Genomic DNA, 22,708 nt, shown 5'->3' with positions numbered 1-22,708 from the left:
TGGGCATATGTCCGTGTGAGCCTGCAACAAGAAGGCTTGGCTGTTACATCACTTCCTAAGTTTTCAAACAGTGACCATCTCATATCATCTCTCTACAACTCTGGAAGTGAGTAATACGATATCAATATTCCCATTGTATAGATGAGGAAACTGAGGCCTAGAGAGGTGAAGTGACTTCCCCAAAGTCCACAGTAAATTAGAGCTGTGTTCATTGTCCAGGCATCTGGCCTCTAAGCCTTGTGCCCTTCCCTCTGCTCCATGCTGCCCACACTTGTTTGTGCAGGCTTAAGCAGAGACACCTACTTTCTGTCTACACCCAGGTTTCTGTCAGCCTCATCACAAGCGTTCCATGAAGCCTCTCTGCCCCTTGCCCCACCCCACAATGGCATGTCATAGACCAGGAGAGACTTCTCTCCTCCCTTTTCTCTCCTGGCCCCTGTGTCTTTTAGACATCGGCTACTGCTGCTGGCAGACCTCAGACAAAGGCAAATGAATTGCTGACCCACTCAGAGAATTTATGACATTATATTTTAAAGCAAGTCTGGGTAGAAACAATGGCCAACATCATCTCTCTTAGCATTACTTTTTATTGAATATAGACTTACAACCTTTACATAATTTGAATTTAATGCTTACAATATACAGTTCTTTAATCATACATATATTTCTTCAAAGCACAAAACTAGAAATTAAAATGGAAAGGCTATACACATGTATATATTGCCATAAATCTAGAACTATTTTATAAAAATAGAACTCAAATATTAACTTTATATATTTTAGCAATTTAGCAGTATTGTAAGGTGGCCACATACATTTTATTATCCATCAGTGTTCCAAATGACTGTCTCATTTTCCATCTCTTTGGGGACACCTGGAGTAGGCTCCTTTCCCAGGATGCCCGCAGAGATGCCCTCGGCCATGGCTCAGTGTTGCCTTTGCATAAAGACTCAGTGCACCCGTCAGTTCTTGGAGGGGGAAGACCAGCTTCCAGCCTCTTCCTCAGAGGGAGGAGGTGTTCCCTCCTGCCAAGCATTTACTGTTTGCGCTTCTCATAGCCCTCACAGTGCATAGTTTGATATCTGAATGTATAGAGTAAGTTACCTTTCCATGTGCTCGGAGAATAGCAGATATGAGTTTGGGTCTGTCATATCAATGTAAATAGTTTAAAAGAAAACCACCCAAACAATGCCCACTGGGGTAAAGTCATCCCAAAGGTAGGCCCCAGGAAGCCTCCCTGCCTCTGCTCAACCCCGTAATGGCATGCCATAGACTAGGAGAGACTTAGTTCTCTCCTCCCTTTTCTCTCCTGGCCCCTGTGTCTTTTAGACATTGGCTACAGCTGCTAGCAGATCCCAGACAAAGGCAAATGGATTGTTGACCCAGCAAGGTCCTTGACACACATGCTCTCTAGTCCTCATAATCTTGCAAGTGGGGACATTCTTGTTCTTATTTGACAGTGGAGGGAATTGAGTATCTGGGCATGCATGTCATTTGGCTGGGGTTGGTGGGATTGCCTGGCCCATAGCTGAAGCTCTCTGCCTGCCCAGAAATCTACGGAGGGAAAGGAACCAGAGGAGAACTCGGATCTGTACTGTGGTTATTTGGAGAGAACAGACAAGTAGCTTTGGGCCAACTTACAGTAGGTGAGCTACCTTCCCCCAGAAAACCCCAGGATCCTTGTGCTGCAACTTCCTAAGCAGAGCAGGAAGGTGGCCATGGGAGGGAAGGAGTGTGAAGCTACAGACCAATGACTTAAGTTTGTGTGTTCAAAGGGCAGTGCCCAAATTTCCCACAACATCTAATAGAGATCCTCCATCTAAAACCAGGGGTTCAAGGAACTCACTTCTTGAGGCTGCTCATGTTTTTGAAGAGCTGAGCAAAGGTCAAATGCCTACCCCACCTCTGCCGGCCTGTGATAGTGCAGGCCCAAGTGTGAGAGCCTTCACAGTGGCCGGAAGAGGGGGCGCCTGCAGGATCCCTGGGCTAGAGCGGCGTGCTCAGCAGAGGGCAGCAGGATTGGAGGGATGTGAGCAGAACACACGGGCTCTATGCTGTAGATTTCTCTGGTTGCTTTCTCACTCCCTTCCCTGCCCTTTACACTTCCTATAATAATGTGTTCCAATGGGAAGTGCCTCCTGCATCTCCACTGTGATCACAGTCTCTTGGGACATCTCAAGTCTGCCTCTGCTGACCTGCCTGTCCTGCCCATGCTGGAGCTGGGGCTGGGGCTGGTTCTGGACAGGGCTGTGCCTTCCTCCCAGCCTCGCTCTCTGCCAGCTGTCCCCTCAGTCCCTGAGGCCAGCAGAGAGCCCTGCTCTATGCTCTACCACATGGGTCTTTGTCAGAGTCCCTGGATAGCCTGCTCCAAATAAAGGAGCCCACCTGCCTAAGGGTCCTGCTTGAATCACTAAGATTTTCTGAAATTAATTTCAGGATGGTTTTCTTAAAAATATCTGTCTTAAAACAACACAAACAGAAAATCCCAAAGTAACCATCTCTCTTCTCCACCTGTTGGACCACGTACAATGGGAAGGAGAGGGGAAAAGATGCAGAAAAAATGTAAACGGCAGCATCCCGGGAAGGGGTTTTCTGAGTCCTCCAGAAACCCACCCGCACCAGGCACCATCTGCTTGGGGCTGTGCCGTTTACTCATCTTGGACTGGCTCTGATGCTACCTGCTGAGCAGAGAGTGGCAGCAACTCCAGGGCAGTCACAGATAAGTTTTTCTTTCCTTTCAGAATAGCTGGACACCATTTTCTGAGCTCAACAGAAGGCTGCCCCTGGGAGCGAAAGTGGAAATGTGTTCGTGAGCCCAAGTTACTGTATTTTAAATGGACTTGGGCTCTGTGGTGTGTGTAGGAGGAGCAGTGCTTGCAGGACTGTACGGCTCAGTGGAGGCACCGGGAATGCCATGATCGGAATGCTGTGAATCTCAAAACAAAGCCTCCTCTCCCTGCAAAAAGAAAAGAGGTAATGACCTGGAGTTAGCCTCTTCCTTCTTAGCTCATTTAGGTACATTGCATGTAATAGGGTGACTCATTCATTCGTTGGGCAGAAGCATCACCTGGACACACTAGGTTCTGCTGGGGAAGGAGACATGAACACTAAGCTTACAAGGACCACAGGAGTCCTCAGTGTAGCTCCCCAGTGCATCTAGGCTACCTCCGGGATAGGCTGGTCCCATTTCCCAGTGTGCAGGCCCAAAGGTACCTTGAAAATGACCATTCCCATGCATAAAGAGGGAACCCTTTCCTCCCAACACTCCGGCTCTGTATGATGTCTCTGTGTGGTCTGTGGGTTGGACCCTGATGATAGGGAGCTGCGGAAAGCTGGGGTGAGGGATGGGAGCAGGGGTTGGCAGGGTCTGGCTGCTCTAGAGACGGGGTCAAGGAGGCGAAGCCTAGTGGCAGGAGTCAAGGTTGGTGTCCCTGGCTGGGCCTCGTGGCTTTTTCCTTTGTTGCCAGTGGCTTGCTCTCGGCAGGCGGTGGCAGACTGCAGAGGTCTCTCATGTCAATGAAGCTTTCTTCCACGGCTTTTGCAAACTTGCTAGAAGACGTCTCTTTGCAGCTGTGAAAGCTGGAGATGCAGAAAAGAATGGCCTCTGGCTGGGGGTTGTAGCAGGCACCGTACCCATTTGGGACCACAGGACCATAGCAGCAGAACATCTCCATGGTTGTGGGCACCTAGAGGAAAGGACAGGTCAGGAACTGCTTGTTCTGGAATTTAGCCTGCCAGCCTTGACTGGGCTTGGCTTCTCTGACTGTTTTTCACCTGGGGGTTTGACTGAATTAACCAACTCAAGTGATTGCTTCAGCATGGATGGACACAGCCAGAGTCATAAAAACAGACCCATTTAAGTGCATGGTATCAGAGGATGCGGGCCCCAGGCCCAATCCCTGGTGTGCAATCTGCTCTACGTGTGGAGTTGGAAGCTCCCAAAGTGACCTGGTGCTGCATCTTGGGTTGAGTCTCCCCTTCACCTGGGGGCCATTTGAGGCACAGAGGCAATCAGGTAATTTACTAAACAGCCCCCCAGTGGCACCCCACAGTTAGATGCTTCTCGGAGGGAGGAATTTATGAACTGGAGGAAATCTGGCCCATCCTCTCTGTCGATTTTCCCTAGATCCTTAATTACTGTCAGTATTGCCTGGCTGCTCTGATTTCTCCCCGCAGCCTGGTCATGCACAATTACCCAGCGTTGGGTGTTTCAAAGATTGCCATCAACTGGAGTTTTACTTATGCACCTAGTATGTTTTGAATTCAGAGGGCTGAGATTTTGTAATCCAGATCACAAACCAAGAAAGTATATTTCTGAAGGCATTCAAACCACAAATGTGACTTTCCAGTTGGAAAACAACAAAACAACCCCCACACCCCAGATTATTTTTATTAGCTGGTCCTGGGGAGGAAAAAATACAAAGGATTCTTGGGCAGGTACAGGGCCTGGTTTGTTTTAAACCTACAGGTTTCTGGTGCTGTGTGCTCAGGCCTTTGGCACTGGTCGTTTTAATGGGGCAGAACAAACCATTAGTCTTGCTAATAGAGTCACTGCATTGTCAGATAAATTTGCCGTGCAATAGCCGAAGGCCATGAAGCCATTCCGAAGCAGTTTTTGCCCATGGATGATTTCCTGAGGAATTTATGGTGCTGTGTTCTATCCTCGTTTATTCACATCTGCATGCTCACTGCCATAATGACAACATCCAATTACCAAGTGGGCTTCCATCCTCAGACACAGCTTATCAACCCCTGTACGCATCCAGCTTTCGCAGATGAGGTGGCATTTTAGTAAATTGATGGCTGTGGGGCATTTCCCCTCCTGAACCACAACCTCTCTCTAATGGATTGCATTCTGTCTTTGTGGCAGTGGCCCTCACATAGCATGTGCTGCTGTGGTGGTTAGATGTTGGACTGGCGACGAGTGTTCTGCTGTTGGTTGTGTGGGCCTTTATAATAATATCTGTGACCTATTTAGAGGGCCCTGTCCATGCCAGGCCCTGGGTTGGGCTTTCTCTCTACATCATTGCATCTGTCTGAGCCAAGACTTCACTCCAGACCTGCTGGGCGTCAGAGCCCGTGGAAACTGTGGTAATCGATTGAAAGGTGGTAAGGCATAATGGTTAGGGCACCAGACTGGGTGTGTTCCTGTACTGTCTCCACCATGGCTGAGTAGGGCCTGTTGATTGCTCCCATTTAGGAGATGGAAAACCTTTTTTTTTTTTGAGACAGGGTCTCACTCTGTCGCCCGGGCTGGAGTGCAGTGGTGCAATCAGCGCTCACTGCAACTTCTACCTCTCCGGCTCAAGCACTACTTTTATCTCAGCCTCCTTAGAAGCTGGCACTTCAGGCACACACCACCATGCCCAGCTAATTTTTAAAAATAGGGAGATAAGGTCTCCCAAGGTTGCCCAGGCTGGTTTCAAACTCCTGAGCTCAAGTGATCCTCCTGCCTCAGCCTCCCAAGATGTTGGGATTACAGTTATAAGCCACCAAGCCTGGCCAGTAAACCATCTTCTAGTGAACATTCATTATTTTGTTGAACGTCGCATAGCTCAGAAAAAGCAGAGGCAGGATTTGCCTGACTCCAGCCAGTGGGCTTGTTGTCCCCGCCCTTTAGAAAACTTGCTGGCCGGGCGTGGTGGCTCACGCCTGTAATCCCAGCACTTTGGGAGGCTGAGGCGGTTGGATCACTTGAAGTCAGGAATTCAAAACCAGCCTGTCCAACATGGTGAAACCCTGTCTCTACTAAAAATACAAAATTAGCCTGGCATGGTGGTACATGCCTGTAATCCCCAGCTACTTGGGAGGCTGGGGCAGGAGAGTCACTTGAACCTGGGAGGCGGAAGTTGTAGTGAGCTGAGATCGTGCCACTGCACTCCAGCCTGGGCAACAAGAGCAAAACTCCATCTCAAAAAAAAAAAGAAAATAAAGCTTGCTGACTACAATACTTTTGGGGGATGGCTGCACGGGGGCTGTACCTGGCTGGTGGAGAGGACAAACTGGTTGCTCATCAGGTAGGTTTCATCCGTGAACATCTCAGGCAGCTCCTTGCATGTGGCCCGGGCCAGCTCCCGCAGCGCCAGCAGGTGGTTGTCAATGGCCATCCCTGTTATAGCCTAAGTAGTTGGGGATAAAGAAGAGGAGATGAGAAGTGGGCCCCCTGCACCTCCTTGTTTCCTCCTCTCTAGTCTACAGAACTACTGGTGACTTCAGCAGCCATGCTCCTGCTTATGCAGTGCCCGCTACTGCTCATACTGACCGCCGTACCACATGGCCTCTGCTCCTGGGCCTTTGTGCATTTCTACGTGCACTGAATGAGTCCAGAACAGGTTGGGTTCTAGCTTGAGATGTCTGAGCTAAAGGTCAGAGAGTCTGAGCATCCCCTACACACCTATGCCTGCCTGGCTCTCTGAAAGAATGGGGCTGGCCTGGACATCCCAACTGCCAACTTCTTGGGCAGGGAGAGAGTTTGGGAAGAAGGCTATGTGCAGGGCTTGGGGACTGCTGGATCCTGTGCAAGCATTGTGGAGGGCACCCCAGGCTGTCCCAAACAGACTCTCACCACAACCAACACTATCTCCTCCAATAGGAGCCCAGGGAACAACGGATGGAGGACAGAGGTTGTGAGATCTGTTCCTGAATCTTGGCTGCCATTTCCTGGTCTCAGGATCAATTCATTTAAACTGGATCCATAATCTAAGAACTTGTTTTAGGACTGGAACTAGACATCTTAGCAGAGGCTCAGCTGGCATTTTCAAGGGGAAAGAGCCAGTTGAATGATAAAAGGTCTTTTTCTTTTTATCAGAATATATTTAAACTTTTATCAAAGGATACAAAAATAGAGAAAGGTCCAGAATATCAATGTAGGAGGGGTTCACGGAGGGTGAGGTGGCTGGAAGTGGGCTGGGTACTCATTCTACAACTCTCCCACTTGAGGCTGGGTATGTGGCATGCACACTGGTTTTTTGGACTACATGTTTATTTGGAGCAATTCTGAGGACTGAGGGAGACTCAGGGGGCCACCCTGACCCATAGCAATCACCTTGGGTCAACATCAGGGTAACTGTGATTATCTCTGGGGGTTTCACAGTTCCATAGGATGGACACTTAGCTGTCAAAGCTCTGCACAGTAGGAAACCCCCCATCACAGTGAACTTGGATTAGGTTTACAAGGCACGTTTTGGGATTTGACAGCTGTTCTCTTTCAGTTGCGAATGAATGCATAAAGATGACTCAGGCTTTGGTGTCTCTGAACGCACCTAATTAGAGGCTGAAAAGACAAACATTACACAACCACAGCTCACTTTATATGTGCCCTGTTAGGACAGAAGGAAAGAATGGTGGGTCCATCTATGAAGGAGGCCACTTTTTAAATTTCTCTGCTTTCCTCTATTTAATTTCTGATTTGTGTTGGTCCATAGAAGCAGCTGCCCTATGAAAGGTCAACTCATCCTTGTTTTTGCCACCTCGGAATAACTGTAGCAAGAGAGATTGAGTTAACAGGTTGTTTGGCTCAGAGCCATGAGTAGTAATGAGTAAAATGACTTATCATTCAGTCTTTCATTCATTCATTTAGGGAATATTAATATTCAACTATATGCCTAGGGCTTCAGGTCCTGGAGCCGCAACAGAGAACAAGACAGTTGTAGACTCAGTCTTTGTGGAGCTTATGGTGTAGTAGGGGTCCAATTTCATCAACCATGCAAAAAAACATGATCATAACTCAAGTGTGAGGAAGGAAAAACATAGAGCACTGGGAGAGTAAGTGATGGGGGCTCTGAACCACCTTGTCTGCCCCTCCATTGGAAATTCCTTTCTCCACGACCACCAGCAAATATGCTTACTAGTTATTAGGAGGTTTCCTTGTTTCTTTTCCACTTTCCTTACCCTCCATGGCCAACCATACACCAGATTCACCTCCTAAGTGTCTTTGTACCTCTCCTTTCCCCAAACCCATCTCTCTGATTTGGTCGTTCTCATCAACTTAAAATTGTTTATACAACCCTGTGGCAATGCTTTGGAGGGTATTTTCCTAGATATTTTCATAAATTTAAAGTTGTTATTGTCATATATTTATATGGTTTAGAAATCCAAATAAGCCAAAAGCCTAGGTCATTTTGCCAGCATGGATTCCCACCCCATAGAGGCAGTTCCTTATAGTCTTTTAGCTATTTCTTTTGGGTATTTACTTTGTTTCCTCCAAATACATGATTAGGTTACCATTACTGAATTTCTCAGTTTTACCTATATTCTTCTTGTTATAGACAGTGAAATGTCAGCTCTTTTATGACTCTGCCCCCCCAGCACGCTTCTACTCTCCCATCTTCCCAATAAAATTATGTTTTAACTCTTTGTTGTTTGATCAAGATACAATATAATCATGTATACAGAATAATATACATAAGTATAATTAAGCAAGCATTCACAGCTGGGTTGTGTAGTGTACTATGATCAGATTTCCTTTCTTATTGAATTTTTTGTTTTCCCTAAAATTGAAAATATATAATTTTTTTCTACTTCCTTAGTTTTCCATGTATCTATTTCTTTTATTTACTTATTTTTTGAGACAGAGTTTTGCTCTTTCACCCAGGATGGAGTGAAGTGGTGTGATCTTGGCTCACTGCAACCTCTGTCGAAGTGATTCTCCTGCCTCAGCCTCTTGAGTAGCTAGGATTACACACATGCACCACCATGCCTGACTATTTTTTGTATTTTTAGTAGAGATGGGGTTTCGCCATGTTGGCCAGGTTGGTCTTGAACTCCTAATCTCAGGTGATCCACCTGCCTTGGCCTCCCAAAGTGCCAGGATTACAGGCATGAGCCACCGTGTCTGGCCCCATATATCTATTTCAAATTGATTCCTAGAGACGCAGCAAGAATTTCACTCATCCTCTCACTTCTTGCTCCTCTATGGACTGATAGCTCTCTAGGTCTGCCCAACAACTGTTGATTTGTGATCTCATTTTACTATCATCCTGGGGGATTCCTCTATCTTTTTCTCGTGTTAAATCTTCTGATTTTTAGGAGCATATGATTTCCTCTTTATGTTTTATTTTCTCACTTTAGAAGTCTGCATTCTCCAGTACCTTTATGAGAAAAGGTGCTTAATAAGTAAAATATTTGAGACTTTCTCCGTCTAAAAATGTCTTTCATCTGTCTTCAAACTTGATGATAGTTTAGCTCAGTATGAAATGTGTGTTGAAGGTCACTTTCTCTCAAAATTTAAAGGCATTGCTCTATTGTATTTCACCTTCCAATGATGCTGTTCAGAAATCAATTACATCTTTATTATGGATCTTTGTATTTGATTTTTTTTATCCTCTCATAGATTTTGGAATCTTCTCTTCATCTTTAGTGTTGTAAAATATCCTTTGCTATGAGTATTTTCCATCTATTAAGCAACATACTTAATGAACTCTCGTAATATGGACACTCATGTGCTTCAGTTCTGGATAAATTTCTTGAATTATTTTGTTGAGGACCCCCCTCCACAATTTTCTCTTCCTAAACAACTGTTATTTGGAATATTGTTCTCTTGGACTAAGTCTCTTTTCTCTCTTAAATTTCATGTCTTTGTTGTGTTGGTATTTTGGGGATATTGTCTCAGATTATCTTCTAATTCTTTCACTGAATTTTTTTCTACCATATTTTCCTCCAGAGTTATTTTTATTTCTTGAAAAATGTTTTTTGTTTCCTATCATATATAGATTTAATAACTCCTTTTATTTTTCAAAAAATCTCGATGGTCACTTAAAAAATGTTCAGTTGTTTCCTGTAGTTTTTTCATTTCAAGTTTTGTTTGTTTGTTTTCTGAGACAGAGTCTTGCTCTGTTGCTCAGGATATAGTGCAGTGGTGTGATCTCAGCTCACTGCAACCTCCAACTCCCAGGTTCAAGTGATTCTCTTGCCTTAGCCCATTTCAAGTTTTTTTAAAAATATATTTTTAAATTTAAAAAATATGTTTTAATTAGCAAAAAATGTTTGTTGGTGTTGGTTTTACTCTTTTATGTCTCCTCAATGTCTGGGGATCTATGGCTATCTATTTGTATTTAAGAATAAAGCACTGAAAATATGACTAGAAGATTTATGTGTGAGAAAGTATTTGTTAACCTGTGGGCTTCACTGTCCTTACAGTAGCTCTCCTTCAGTATAGGAATGGTTCTTAACTAGCATCTCTGCCTCTTGGCAAACCAGGAGGTTTATCCCGTCTGCTGCCTAGGTTCTTTCACTGTGGGCCCCAAACATCAGTTTCTGTGAGTGTTCTCTCTTGTCCTAGTCAATTTTACCCCAGAGAAATCTTCTAATCTCCTGCTTAGTGAGGGGTGGTAACAGAGCTAGTTCCCAGTGTGTATGGAGCTGAGTGGCTGGAGGGCTTAGTAGTAAGTGAGCAGCAGACTTTAATTAACCATTTAATTTCAGTACAGTATCCCCTCCCTCACCTGCACTTAGTGTCCTCAAGTCTAGAATCCTTCTGCTTCTCCAGATAATGAATTTCTAGTCCACCTCTGGGGAGGGAGCTAGTAACCTGTCTGCCTGGGGTGGTAGAGAGGAACTGAGGATCCAACTGCTTTTTATATAGATCATCAATTGCCATGGTTTGAATGTTTGGGTCCTGTTCAAACTTCATGTGTTGAAACTTCATGGTGTGATAGTATTAGGAGGTGGGACCGTCAGGAGGTGATTAGGTCATGAATGGTCTTTAAGGCTTTTATACAAGAGGCTGCACACAGTGTTCAGCCCTCAACCTTTCCACCTTCCACTATGTGAGGACACAGAACTTGTCCCCTCAGGAAGATGCAGCAACATGGCACCATCTTGGAGGCACAGGGCACGCTTCACCAGACACTGAACCTACTGGCACCTTGATCTTGGATGTCCAACCTCTACAACTGTAAGAAGTAAGTTTCTGTTGTTCATCAATTACCCAGTCCCCCAAGCTTCTCTCACTGTTTGCTGAGTTGGTTGCCACGTGTTCTACTTTCCGGCTCTAAAACGTTGCTGCCACTCCTTTCCTGTTCTCTTGCTCTAGTGTATTTATGGCTTTCAAAAATCTCTTGCCATTGTTTCTGGAGAGTTTCAGAGAGAATGACAGCAACTCTGTTTGCAGTCCACCATGCAGGAAGAGTTTCTTCCACCAAGAGGAGGCGTTTACATCTTTTCCTTCACCTGTCCTACTCCAATCCAAACACCAGCTCTCCTTCAGTATTAGAAACGTTGTTAACCAGCAACTCTGCCTCGTGGCAAACATTCCTAATCCCAATTCCAACCAGTCCTTCTTCTACCAAGTCATTGTAACACACTTGGTAACAGGGAAATCCAACATCTCCCCTGCTCCACTGTCCTTTGCAAACTATGCACTGCTTTTCCTCGAATGGGTCTTATTCTCTTAAGGTTCTCTGCCTTTGCACCTGGTGCCCTTCTTGAGCCAACTCTCCCTTGTCTGCCTGACAAGCCTCTCTTCATCCTTTGTGTCTCACATGAAGCACCACTTCCCCTGGGAATTCTTCCTGGCTTTCCCAAGCAGAGCAAACAGCTGGTTCCTCTATGTCCCCTGCTACTTTCTGAAGGCTCTTTCTGCATGGGATTGGTATTCACGATGAAGGGCCTCTTCTCTCAGCTACATGGCAACCTCCCTAAGGAAAGGGCTTATAGACTTCATGTTTTGTTTCCTAGCACCCAGCACCTTGTCTGGCATAAAGCATGAAGGCCAAAACAACAACAACAAAGAAAACAAAAACACCCACTGAATACATGAGTGGCTGGGGTGTTACATTTTCCCCAAATAGAACAAACGCTTAAGTATTTAGATGAATTTGGGACCTAACAACTAAATTAGAGAAAGTCTATGTTGGCTAGTTCTAAAATCCAGAAATGCATTGTTTTTGTTTTCAGGCATCTAGAGTGAAATTTGTTCGCTCCTTTTCATAGATTATATGATCCTTCAAAGACTGTGTTAGAATGACTTGCAACGAAGGTATTGATAACAGCCCAAGTCGTTGCTTATTCTCTACTGTTTGCTACTGCAAACAATAGCTTTGCAGTGCCAGAAAATAAATTATTTCTCTAAACTAGGGAAATATTTTCCTTGCAATTTTGATTTCCCCATTAATTTTCGGGAAAGACTTTTTATTCACAGGTAGTATGAATAAATATACAGAAAATAAGAGGTAAAAGCAGCCCTCAGTGGGAACAGACACTGCCTTGCCTGCAATTGTGTGAGCCTCCACTGCTTGCCAGGCTCGAGCCCCTTCCTCTCGTGGTTGACTCCTCTTGTATGAACTGCAACATGCTACACATGTGAGGTGCTATCATTATCATTATAGTTGTTTCAAAGGGTTTGAAAAGTGATAACTCATTGTATTCTTATAAAATCCACGTCAAAAGCAGGAATGCTGTGTTACTTAGGTTCTAAAACTAAGAAACAAGAAGCTGAGTGGTGAAGCGGCCGTGCCAAGTCCCTGGGTCACAGGTGGCTGGGCCCTCACACGTGGTCTCATGCCGTGGCATCCATTCTGCCAGGCCCCAGGCACAGCTCGAGTGCAGGATTGTGAGGTGGTGCGACATCACTCACCATGACTGTGTATGCAGTCTGGGCACGGATGGCATCCTTCAGGAGCAGAAGCTTCTCAGAAGCCTGTCAACAGAACACAGAGACAGCGCAGGGTTCAAAAGGCTGCGTGGAGCCAAAGCGTCTGGTGCTCAGAGGGCCGAGCCGAGGGCAGCTCACAGCGGCCTCACTGGTCTCCTGTGGCCATGGGGTGGGGCGAGACTCACCGGCACAGCAGCCTTGTGGTCAGTCATGGCTCTCACAAAAGCCAGTGCCTCCGGAGTGGCTGATCTGATGTTGTCCACCCGTCCCTCCTGGAATCGGCGGATGGATGCGCTCTCGTAGGTGGGCACTAGTCTTTGGTGGAGCCTGCGTGGGACGAAGGATGAATGGCACATGGTAATTTATTCTTGGGGAATCATAAACTCGGAAAGAAAAATCACCTCAGCAGGCTTTATTTTCACAGCTCTGACTTGACTCGGCAGAATATTTCATTTTAATGTTAATAGAATTCTAGAGGGAATTCCCAGAGACGACGCTGGGGAGCCTCCCACATGGAGAGCCATGTTTGCTTGTATACAACAGGGGATGCTGCACTGACATAAAATAAGGAAGTTATGGGCAGCGCTTCAAAAAAAATTCCCAACCTGGTGGGAAACCTACAGTTTTCTGTGAGACCTGATGAGTGTTTGATGAATAACACAGAATGGAATAATTGTGTCATTAATCATTCCCACCCATGAGGAAATCCTGTTTTATTTAAACTGATTCAAGCATGACCTCCGGAGGGAAGCAGGGAGGGGCCTTAGTGGTGGTGAGCGTGAATTGCTGCCCAGGCCCTCCCTTCCAGGGGTGGCCGAGCTTCTCACAGACCCATGGGCACCATGGCTGTGCCTCTCCTCCCTGATTTCCGTGACCCAAGCAGCAGTGGCCACTACGCCACCAGCCAGGGGAAGCCTCTTTCCTTATGCATGGGAACTGAGCCAGTGTCCCTGGGCTTGCAGCCCTGGAGGGCACGCCCCCTTTCTCACCAGTCAGTAAGTGTTGGGAGTGGGGGAGGAAAAAAGACACAGAGCTCAGAGAGAAGCAGTGACAGCCCAGTGTCACTCTGCAAGTCGTGGCCCCACATCTCAGCCATTCAGAGCGTGTCTCTCCCTCACTGGCTGGGCTCCTGGAGGTTTGGGAAGGCTGTGTCCAATTCTGCAGGATGTGTGACACTGTCTTGCTTGGTGAGCACGGGAATGACCTCCTGTACACTCTGACAAATTTCCCCAAGACTACGGCAAGGAACTCATGTCCTGTTTCTATGGTCCCTGGAGGCAAATGCCATCACTGGCCAGTCACTGACCAAGCCCAATTCAGGCAGCCTCTAGGTTTCTGCTGAATCTAGGGGCAGATAAAAACAACTGTGATTATTGCAGCTTAGAGCCTGAAGAATGCTGCTCATGGGACGCAGATCCTCTTTGGCTATTTGATGAATCCAGGAGCCTCTGGCTGTGTCCATTCCCAGCCTTGTCCAGTGACAGCACAGCCCACAGGAAGGTGGAGGAGGGGTGCTGTGCAGGCTGCACTGGCACCCTCAGCTCTGGATCTGAAACTTGGAACCGCTCACGGCAGATAGGTCCTGAGCAGCTGGGCTCAATGACACCCCTAGTAGAGGCTCCGGCAGGATGCTGACCTCACAGCCTATCTCGGCCCCATGCCCTCTGCGTTTCAGAAGGCACTGACCGCCGTTCCAAATGCCAGGTAGGTCCTGCAGCATCTCAGTGCTGGTGAGGTTTCTGCCTTTTCACGTCTCAGCGGCAAGCCCAGTCCTCATGTGAGATGACGTCAGCCTTCCCCAAGGTGTCAGGACAGGACAGACACTCAAAGGGGCTGCACTCACTTCTTTGAGAATTACAGGGGACACTGGACTGCTGTGTCCATACGGGTGCTGCCTGCTTATTAGTGAAAATGCCTTGCCCTGGCTTTACTGCAGGGTCACATTATGGCCTTCATGGAAGGTGCAAAATGAAGGCAGGTCTGAGGGCAGAGCTTTACTGTTCGTAGCCAAAAGTTTTTGAGCTGCTGCTTCTGGAGCCCTGGAACTGTCAGGAGCTGGCCACATCTAGGAAGACTGATTTCCCACTTTGGTTTCTTCACCTTCTGTAAAGGCTAATTGACCTCTCCCCCTGCCTTCACTCCTGATTTCCTTCCTCTTTACTCTTTCTCCAACACACAATGACCTGGGCCACCACTAGAGAGCTTTTTCTAAATCTCAGACCTGGCCAGATCACTTCTGTGATCTCCCATCTGTGATTCAGTCTCTGGCACCTACTCTGTGTCAGGTTTGGTGTGGGTGCTAGGTACTCAGAGGCATGCGAGATGTCCAAAGTGTCAGGATTGGGGGGACAGGCTAAAAAACAAAGGCAGCAAATCTACCAGTAAGGTAATTCACATAAGTAACAATTGTCTTGAAAGAAAAAGAAAACGCGATGTGGTAAGACAGAGAACGGGTGGCAAGGGGGCCAGAGATGGCTGCGTCAGATAAGGGGAGGGGGAAAGGCTCTGCAGGATGGAACCTCGGCTGGAAAGGGCTGGTGTGTGTGGAGGATGGTGAGAGGTGGGTGACAGAGTCACAGCCAGGGCAAAGGTCAAGAGGCAAGAGAGAGCTGGTGTGAAGGCACTAGGAAGTTTCATGTGGAAAGTGATCTAGTCTGATTTGCATATTTCACAGTTCGCTCTTCATGAAGACAGGATTATTAGAGTTAACAGTGGAAGCAGTGACCTTAGGAAGTGCTGCGGTTGGCCAAGCATGAGCTGATGGCAGCCTGGGAGGGGCCATGGCTGTTGGGGTGCAGGGCAGGTGAGAGACATTTGGAGAAGAACTGACATGGCGGTGTGCAGGGATACGAGAAAGGGCTGAATCAACGATGAGTCCACAATTTTTGTCTTGATCAGCTAGGGGGCTGCTGGTTCTATTTCCTTAGCAAGATTGGGAAGACTGGGGAGGAACAGGCTGCAGCAACAGGGTTTGGGTGAGATGGTGGAAGTTGGGATGGAGAGCAGCCCCTCCGCCCACCTCCATGATCCTCATCCCCACCTGGCTCTTCTCAGCTCTACATTCCAGCCCTCTGGAGCTCCATGCCCCAGCGCCATCACCCAGGCAGTTCCCTGATGGCACTTCCTTCTCATTCTGAGGTTGGATTTGTAACCCAGCTGGTCTGCACCTCCTTCATGCAGCCTCGGTCACTGTCCAGCCCTCCACGCCCCAGAAGGCTGCCCCTCCCCCAGGATGCTTCTAGACCCTAAATCCTACAGCATCGTGTCTATCAGCCCTCCCAGGTACAGACTCATTCCACCTCCACTCACCTGTAGAAGGCCAGCTGGAGGGCCACCTGGATGAAGGCATCAGGACTGCATTTCTGCTTCTTAATGAATGTTTTCCCATAGTTGTCAAACGTATAGACAATGAAGTCAAGGTTCTTTACTATTCTGAGGAAGAAAAAGAAAAGCTGCTTGCATTGCATACACCAGAGGGTTTCCCCAGGCTTCTTGAGGTGGCTCTGTGTCCTAGAGCTCTGGAAGGTGAGGACTCAGTCCCTGCCCTCCAGGAGTGCACTGAGGTGTCAGAGACACACCTTGAACTATGAAAATGTCAGAAGGCATGCTGGGCCAAGACTACTATGACCGAAGGTGAGCTCAGCTGGGCGAGGTGGCGGCCCTGCTCTGGAGAGTGGATGGAGAGATGGTCCTGGCTGTGGCAGTGAGACAGGGCCTCCCTGTGACACAGGTGATATGCCTGGGACTTTGTCATTCACTGTCAGAGCAACAGGAGTCTGCACTGAGACTCTTGAGCACTGGCCGGCCCCCATATTGACCAATCTCCTCCTCCATAAGGACTCTGGGGTTCTGGCTGACTGCCCACTGAGCAGTGTCTGGAAGGTTCATGCACCTGCCCACCAGCCGTGTGTGGGTGCAGAGTCTGAGTGGGCACCCCGAGCCCACACCCACACCTTCCCTCGGGACGCCATGCTTCCTGCCTGCCTCTCCTTGAAGTATTCCTCCTGCTCACAGCAGCTCAGCTCTTGGTGGGGTTAGGTGCTGGAGACACTGGGGGGACTCAGAGGTGACCCAGTTCCCACAAGTAGTCGCCCCTTAGACCCACCTGTTGACAGACTCCTGGGACAGACTGAGCTCACTGTCACCACAGCCACCTGGAAACCTCTCCCCCAAGCTGTGCCCACTCAGGCCCCCTAACCTCTTGTATGGGCTCCTCAGGCCCCTCGGGGAGGAACCTCCTGCTTCCCCATCCATGGGCCTTTCCTGGCTCTCTCAGCCTCAGGAGGGAGGAGCTGGGAGCCTCGGGGAATGTGGAGTCTGCTCAGGTTCCTGGAAGGGAGTGGACTTCGGCCCCCAAGGACTCACCAACCCACCAACTCACTGCCCTGGCCCCTGGCTTACCTCCTGAACAACCCTGCAAAGCTGAGATGTGGACATTGCTTTATAGCACACCTGAGCTGTGCCGTGCCCACCAAAGCCAGGCGCTCCCACAGCAGCTCCCAGCAGAAGGGTCCTTCTCACCCTTCAGCTGCCCAGCCTGGCTACACTCTGTCCTGTTCACATGTGCCCTTCCCGCAGCCTCCTTGGGGGCGTCCCCATACCCCCTGCATGGAACCCTCCAGAGGCTCCTTACCATTGGCAGGGCAGGCTTTAGGCCCTTAACGGAGGACAGTGACATTCGTCACAGTGCAGCCCAACTTCCTTTTTGTGCCCCAGCTCTGGCCATTCTCTCACTTGCTGGTCTCCAAACCAGCCCGCATCATTATGAACTTGTACAAGCTTGAAGAAGCTGCCTTTCTGCCTCTCCCCCATCTGCTTGCACCATGAATTCCTATCCATCCTTCAAGCCCATCTCTGCAAGGCCCTCCCTCACAGTCCTGGCAGAGTTCAGCTTCTGTTTCTTTGTGGTTTCAGGTCAGCGTGGTTGTTTTTGCCTTTGGCACTAATATTACTGTGTTGCACGTGTTGGCCTGGGAGTCTGCTTATTCCACTAAAGTATGGAGTGCGGCTCCCACGGCACTTAATTGTGTTCTCAGAGCCTTGCCACAGGCCTGGCACACACGAGAGCTCTGCACATGCTTGATGAATGAATGAGCAAACCAGTGAGTGAATGCATTCGTGCTCGCTTACTGAATGAGGGAATCAACAGCTACAGTGCGGACATGGCTGCCAGGCTGCGGCTCCCACCACTGCTCAACGCTGCCCCAGCACTGGGCCCTCCTTCAGGGGTCCCGTTAGGGTTAGGGCCTGAACCGCCCCCACCTTGGGGAAAAAGGCCCCCTTGTCAAGTTGCTATGTAAATTCAAGCAAATTGAAATAGCTTGAATTCAAATGACCTATTCAAACCAGTTGTTTATTACTCCCCGAAAGCAGGGGATGATTTCCCAGCCGTGACTCTGCTCAGTCAGGTGAAACTGTGAAAAAATAAATAAATAAATCGTAAAAAAAATAGCTCTGCGTTTGCATTTTATGGAAATGATGGATACTTTAGCAAGGTTATTTCCCCAGAGTTATAACTCTCCTTTAGTTTGACTACATTTCCATGAGGTATAGGGACAAGGTGGAGCCCAAGGGGAGGCAGGGGAGCCGGGGGTCTTTGGAAACTTCCAGGAGCCTTGGGAGCTAGTGGGCAGGGGCAGAGCGGTCCCTAGGGGCCCCCCTTGAAGGAGACTTTGGTTTGTCCTTACCTTTGAAGTTTTTCCGCAGAGGAGGCTAAGTGGCCTTGAATTTCCGGGGAGCATTTCCACCGCAGCCTCCGGGGGGCAGGGAGCTCGCTGACTGAGTCTGCACGAACCAGCTTCCTGCTGCTCTGTGTCCTGCTGGGCACAGAGGCGACCTCCTAAGGCCCTGTGGCCAGAGAGCTGAAGGAGACATTGCTTCTTTGCCCTCTGCAATCATCTTAGCTGTCAGTGTTTACAGCCACGGAGTTTCAGGGGGTACGAGCCTGTCCCTGAACCACTGTGCAGATAAATAAACCGAGGCTCAGAGAGGCCACCAAAATCATTCAGTGGCAGGGCCAGGGTGCCATCCAGTTCCACCTGACTCCAAAACCCATTATTTCTTTTCATTGTTTTCCTATTAGACCATGTTACACCCTAACACTTACAGAACACTTTGAGAGAAATTTAAGAGAGAAACAAGCTGTGTTCTGTTCTACAAGGGTTGTGACTACTAGGCTTGGTTTGGGTTTCAGTGACCCTAGAGTTTTGTGGAAGAGATTGAAGACTTAGATGCAAGAAGAAGATCCTAGGAGACAATGTGTAAAATTGGGAGTGGAGGAAGGAACGCTATGTGTTTAAGGCACAGAGGAGTCGTGCTCAGAAGCAAAGGAGGGACCCAGACTGGGGATTTGGAAGCAGTGAGGCTCAGAGAACTCCCCCTGTGCTGGGGCAGCTGTGGGCCTGGCCCTGACTCAGGACAAGAAGTAGGTATCAATGTAGGCTTCCCCTCTCTCATAGCAGACGTTCCTGAGAATTCCTTGCCACACTTCTCCCTGACTGCCCTAAATCTGCTACCTCCTCTCCATGGCCTGTGAAGCACATGATATCTTATTCAAAGCTGGTTTCAAATTCATCTGTGTGTGTGTGTGTGTGTGTGTGTGTGTGTGTGTATTACACATTTTTTCAAAGTCATCTTTTGAAAAGATAAGATACTTTCCAGACTGACCTAGCCCCCAGCGACCACCCACATTTTTTTTGGCCCAGCATGGCAGCCCAGGACTCCAGACTCACATGTGCTTGAGCAGATGCTCGGTGCACTGCACCAGGACGATGCCGTCGAATGGGGAGTGTTCGCACACCACGCCGCAGGTGCCGTCTCGGCCCACCACGAACTGCAAGAGGAAAGAGGGAGTGGGTGACCTCGGGACAGTCAGCAGTGCAAGGCAGCCCCTTGGCCCCAGGTCAGGCCCCTGGCTTCTCAGGAGCACCTCTCCTCCGAGGACACCAGAGCACATTATTTCCTGAAGAGAACACTGCACATGATTTGCAGTGGCCTGAGAATATGAGAATCCAAGACAGCTCAGCACTCGTGACCGCTTTCCCACGAAGGCTCTGGGCAGTGAAGGTGGAGCCCCAAATTCCCTAACTGAGCAGTCCAGGGATTCCCGAGGAGCTCATCCCGTCTGCACAGCTGCTCCGGGGCACAGACGAGGCCCATCAGCCCTGTTTCCCCTCATCGCATGCATCGCAGGCACCATCCCGCAGTGCTTTATGTGACTATTTGTCCGAAGGGCCCTGCTTGTTTTGGCCACCAATGATTTTATTCCCAGGATATATACCAGTGTGCCTCCCATTGTATGTGCTCAATAATTGTGTGGAATGAGTGACAATGAAAGGTAACAGTCTGTTTTGGATGGTAAGCAGATTCCTAGGGAGAAATAAAATATCCCTTGATAGGTGTGAAGGAAGGATGAATAAGTAAAGAAGGAATGAAGGAAGGATGAAGAGGTGAAGGAGGAGATACAGGAGATGCTCCACTGGTTGCTGCCTGGGCTTTGAGTCGGGGACACACATGTAGCTCTGCAGCTGCGAGAGCTTAAACGAGATGCGTCAAGTCTCCCGACTTCAGTTTGCTGTCACTGAAAACAGAGCCATCTTGGCTCACGGATTGAGAAGCGGAATGGAGAGGAAGTATATGAAGGATCCATAGGAGCTGTTGAGTTTACTTACGACTTTTTTGGTGACTTTACAAAGACTCTAGCTGACTTGGGAAAGGGAACATACCTAGTGCACAAAAATACTGGGAGAAAATAATAAGGACAAAATTTGTTTTATTTTTTTGTTTGTTTTTTTAAGCATCCTTATTTGTGAGAGCTTTATTTTTAAGTATTGGTAGGTGAAATTATTTGCTTTGAAGTGATTTGGCAGTAAATAAATAATAAGTAATCTGGAAGGAATAAATGAATCAAGACTGACAATATGTACATGCTATTTTTGAATATGCTTGAAAATGTCCATGATAAAATTTAAAATATGCAGAGCTTTTGCTGCTTTATCAAAATACTCTTTCCTCTAGAAGTTCTGTGGCTTCTTTTCCATTGGGGGAGGTGGAAAGATGAAGAATTAAATGCAGAGAATATGATTTATTGTCATTTTTTTAAACAGGGAGGAAGTTAATTGTCTCTCTTCCAACAGCATACTCATTATGACTTGTTTACTATGGAAATGGATTTATTTTCATAATTTTATAATTAAATGTTACAACAGCAAACTTGTATCAGGAAATATTTTAAACAGCTAACAGAAAATTTAGGATTTTTAAATTTAGAAATTTTTAAGTTTCTGTCATGTTTCTTTTTTTTTTTTTTTTTTNAATTTTTAAAAACTGTAATTCAAATGAAGCAGGCTGCTTGGTAGCCCATCACACCCAAGAGATACTCATTCTTCAGCCCTAAACAAACAAGACAAGCAAACTCTAAGAGTTTTACTGAAGCTCTTCCAGGGCACCATACCACTCCACATGTCCCCAGCTGCCTCTCCCTTGGTCTCCTCCCAATCACTTCCCTGGTGTGCCAGAGGCCTGGATCTTTACTTGAATTCTGCAAAGAAACTCACTTCCCACAGAGTTTCTCCCCAAACTCACCCCTTGCAGACCCTCCCTTCCTGCCCCCAGCATCCCCTGCTTTGCTGTCCTGAGACCAGCTTTCCATCCTTTTGAATTCAGGTCCGTGGAGCCCTGCTGTCTTCTCTGGCTCGCCTGATAATCTGTCCTGCTGATGAAAAGAGCCTGGAGGCCAGCATAGACTCACCCCTGAGAGGCAGTGAGGGCTGTGCTGACCCCTATGTTAGTACTTACCCGTCCCTGTCACGAAAAGGAAGGAAGGAAGGAAGGAAGGAAGGAAGGAAGGAAGGAAGGAAGGCAGGCAGGCAGGAGGGAAGGAAGGAAAGCGATGTCTTTTAAAAACTGCTACCAAGGCTGAGTTACAGATTCTGTGCATGTATTACATTGGTTCACCCCCACAGTGGCTCCATGAAAGATGATAGGCCATTAGCACTGCTGTGGAGGCTAAAACAGCTGGCCCAGCAGCCGGGGAGCACATCAGAAATAATGGAATCAATATGCAAACCAATAAAAAGGAAAACCTGCAGAATGTAGGGACAGAGAGAAAGGAAAACGAGGTGTCGTCTAGACATGCTTATGAATGTGAGCTTTGTTAACCGAAAGTAGAGAGATGTTTTGCCTGCTGTTTTATACTATATGGCATAAAGTATAAAAGTGTAGTCACTTTAAAATAAACAAGACTACATTCAGGATTGGCATGTTGGGGGAAAAAAATGGGGATGGCAGAATGGGAATGAATGGTTTAACCTTGACTTCATTCCCATCTGCATGGGTATTTTTCTCTAGGCCAAAGCAAATTTCTTGCTTCTAGGCTGATGTCATGCAAATGAACAAATACGAATTATTTTATCTCATCTTATGATCTTTCTTCCATGGAGGTTCTGGGCTGCTCTACTTCTCATGGCTTGAGGGAGGTATGTTGAAATCGCCAGGCCATGGGGGTGGACATCCAAAAAGCTGACAGCGCTGGGTGTCAGATTCTCTCAGAGTGCATTAAGGATTTGTTCAGTGGGGTCCATTGTACCCTTTTGCCCCTGGCACACTCCCACCTTACAGGTATGATGGGTGATGGGAAATGAGCCCTAGGTCTGGCCCAGACCTTCCTGGCACAGGCTGTAGGAAGGTTAGGGAAGTTCGGTTCGGCCACTGGCTCCCGAGAAGAGTTCTGGCTGGTCCAGAGATTGACATCAGCACATCTCAGACCCCTCCAACTCCCCCGACCATCAGACCCAGCCTCTCGGGCACCAGAGGGCAGTGCGTGCGCCTGCCAGATGCAAGCACATGCGGGCTGGGTGCCGGGCTCTGCGGGCTTGCTTGCTCACTCTCTTGCTGGGGGCAAGGGTGTGCTCTTGCAGGGTCACCTGGACAACTTACCTGCAGGGACTTGTCATACCAGCGGTTGGCCCCGTTCTTGCTGCAGCCTCCACCGTGAAGGAGCTGGAGTGCCCTGTGGGTGTCGCTGAGCTCCATGCCTCCTGGTGCGTCCAGGCACACAAGGCAGATGCAGCGTTCAATCATGTCCAGCGAGTCCCGATTGGTGGAGTCTGCAGAGGA

The 22,708-nt window shown here is 48.0% G+C and overlaps 1 protein-coding gene across 1 annotated transcript in view; it reads right to left on the bottom strand.

The window, feature by feature from the left end:
* Positions 1 to 567: 567 nt before the first annotated feature.
* CHAT (choline O-acetyltransferase) overlaps positions 568 to 22,708 on the bottom strand; it is a 56,322-nt gene continuing 34,181 nt past the window's right edge. Inside the window, exons 8-15 of the mRNA XM_017504689.2 lie at positions 22,529 to 22,698; positions 19,324 to 19,424; positions 18,280 to 18,408; positions 15,902 to 16,024; positions 12,778 to 12,919; positions 12,575 to 12,637; positions 5,982 to 6,119; positions 568 to 3,686 (exon numbers count right to left, since the gene is read on the bottom strand). Coding sequence (XP_017360178.1) covers positions 3,417 to 3,686; positions 5,982 to 6,119; positions 12,575 to 12,637; positions 12,778 to 12,919; positions 15,902 to 16,024; positions 18,280 to 18,408; positions 19,324 to 19,424; positions 22,529 to 22,698 — 1,136 coding nt within the window. The 3' untranslated portion in view covers positions 568 to 3,416. The remainder of the gene's footprint in view (positions 3,687 to 5,981; positions 6,120 to 12,574; positions 12,638 to 12,777; positions 12,920 to 15,901; positions 16,025 to 18,279; positions 18,409 to 19,323; positions 19,425 to 22,528; positions 22,699 to 22,708) is intronic.

Source organism: Cebus imitator, unplaced genomic scaffold, assembly GCF_001604975.1.
Source record: "Cebus imitator isolate Cc_AM_T3 unplaced genomic scaffold, Cebus_imitator-1.0 Scaffold326, whole genome shotgun sequence".
Lineage (NCBI taxonomy): Eukaryota > Metazoa > Chordata > Mammalia > Primates > Cebidae > Cebus > Cebus imitator.
Note: the sequence above shows the minus strand (reverse complement) of the source record. Positions and strands in the feature narration are given on the sequence as shown.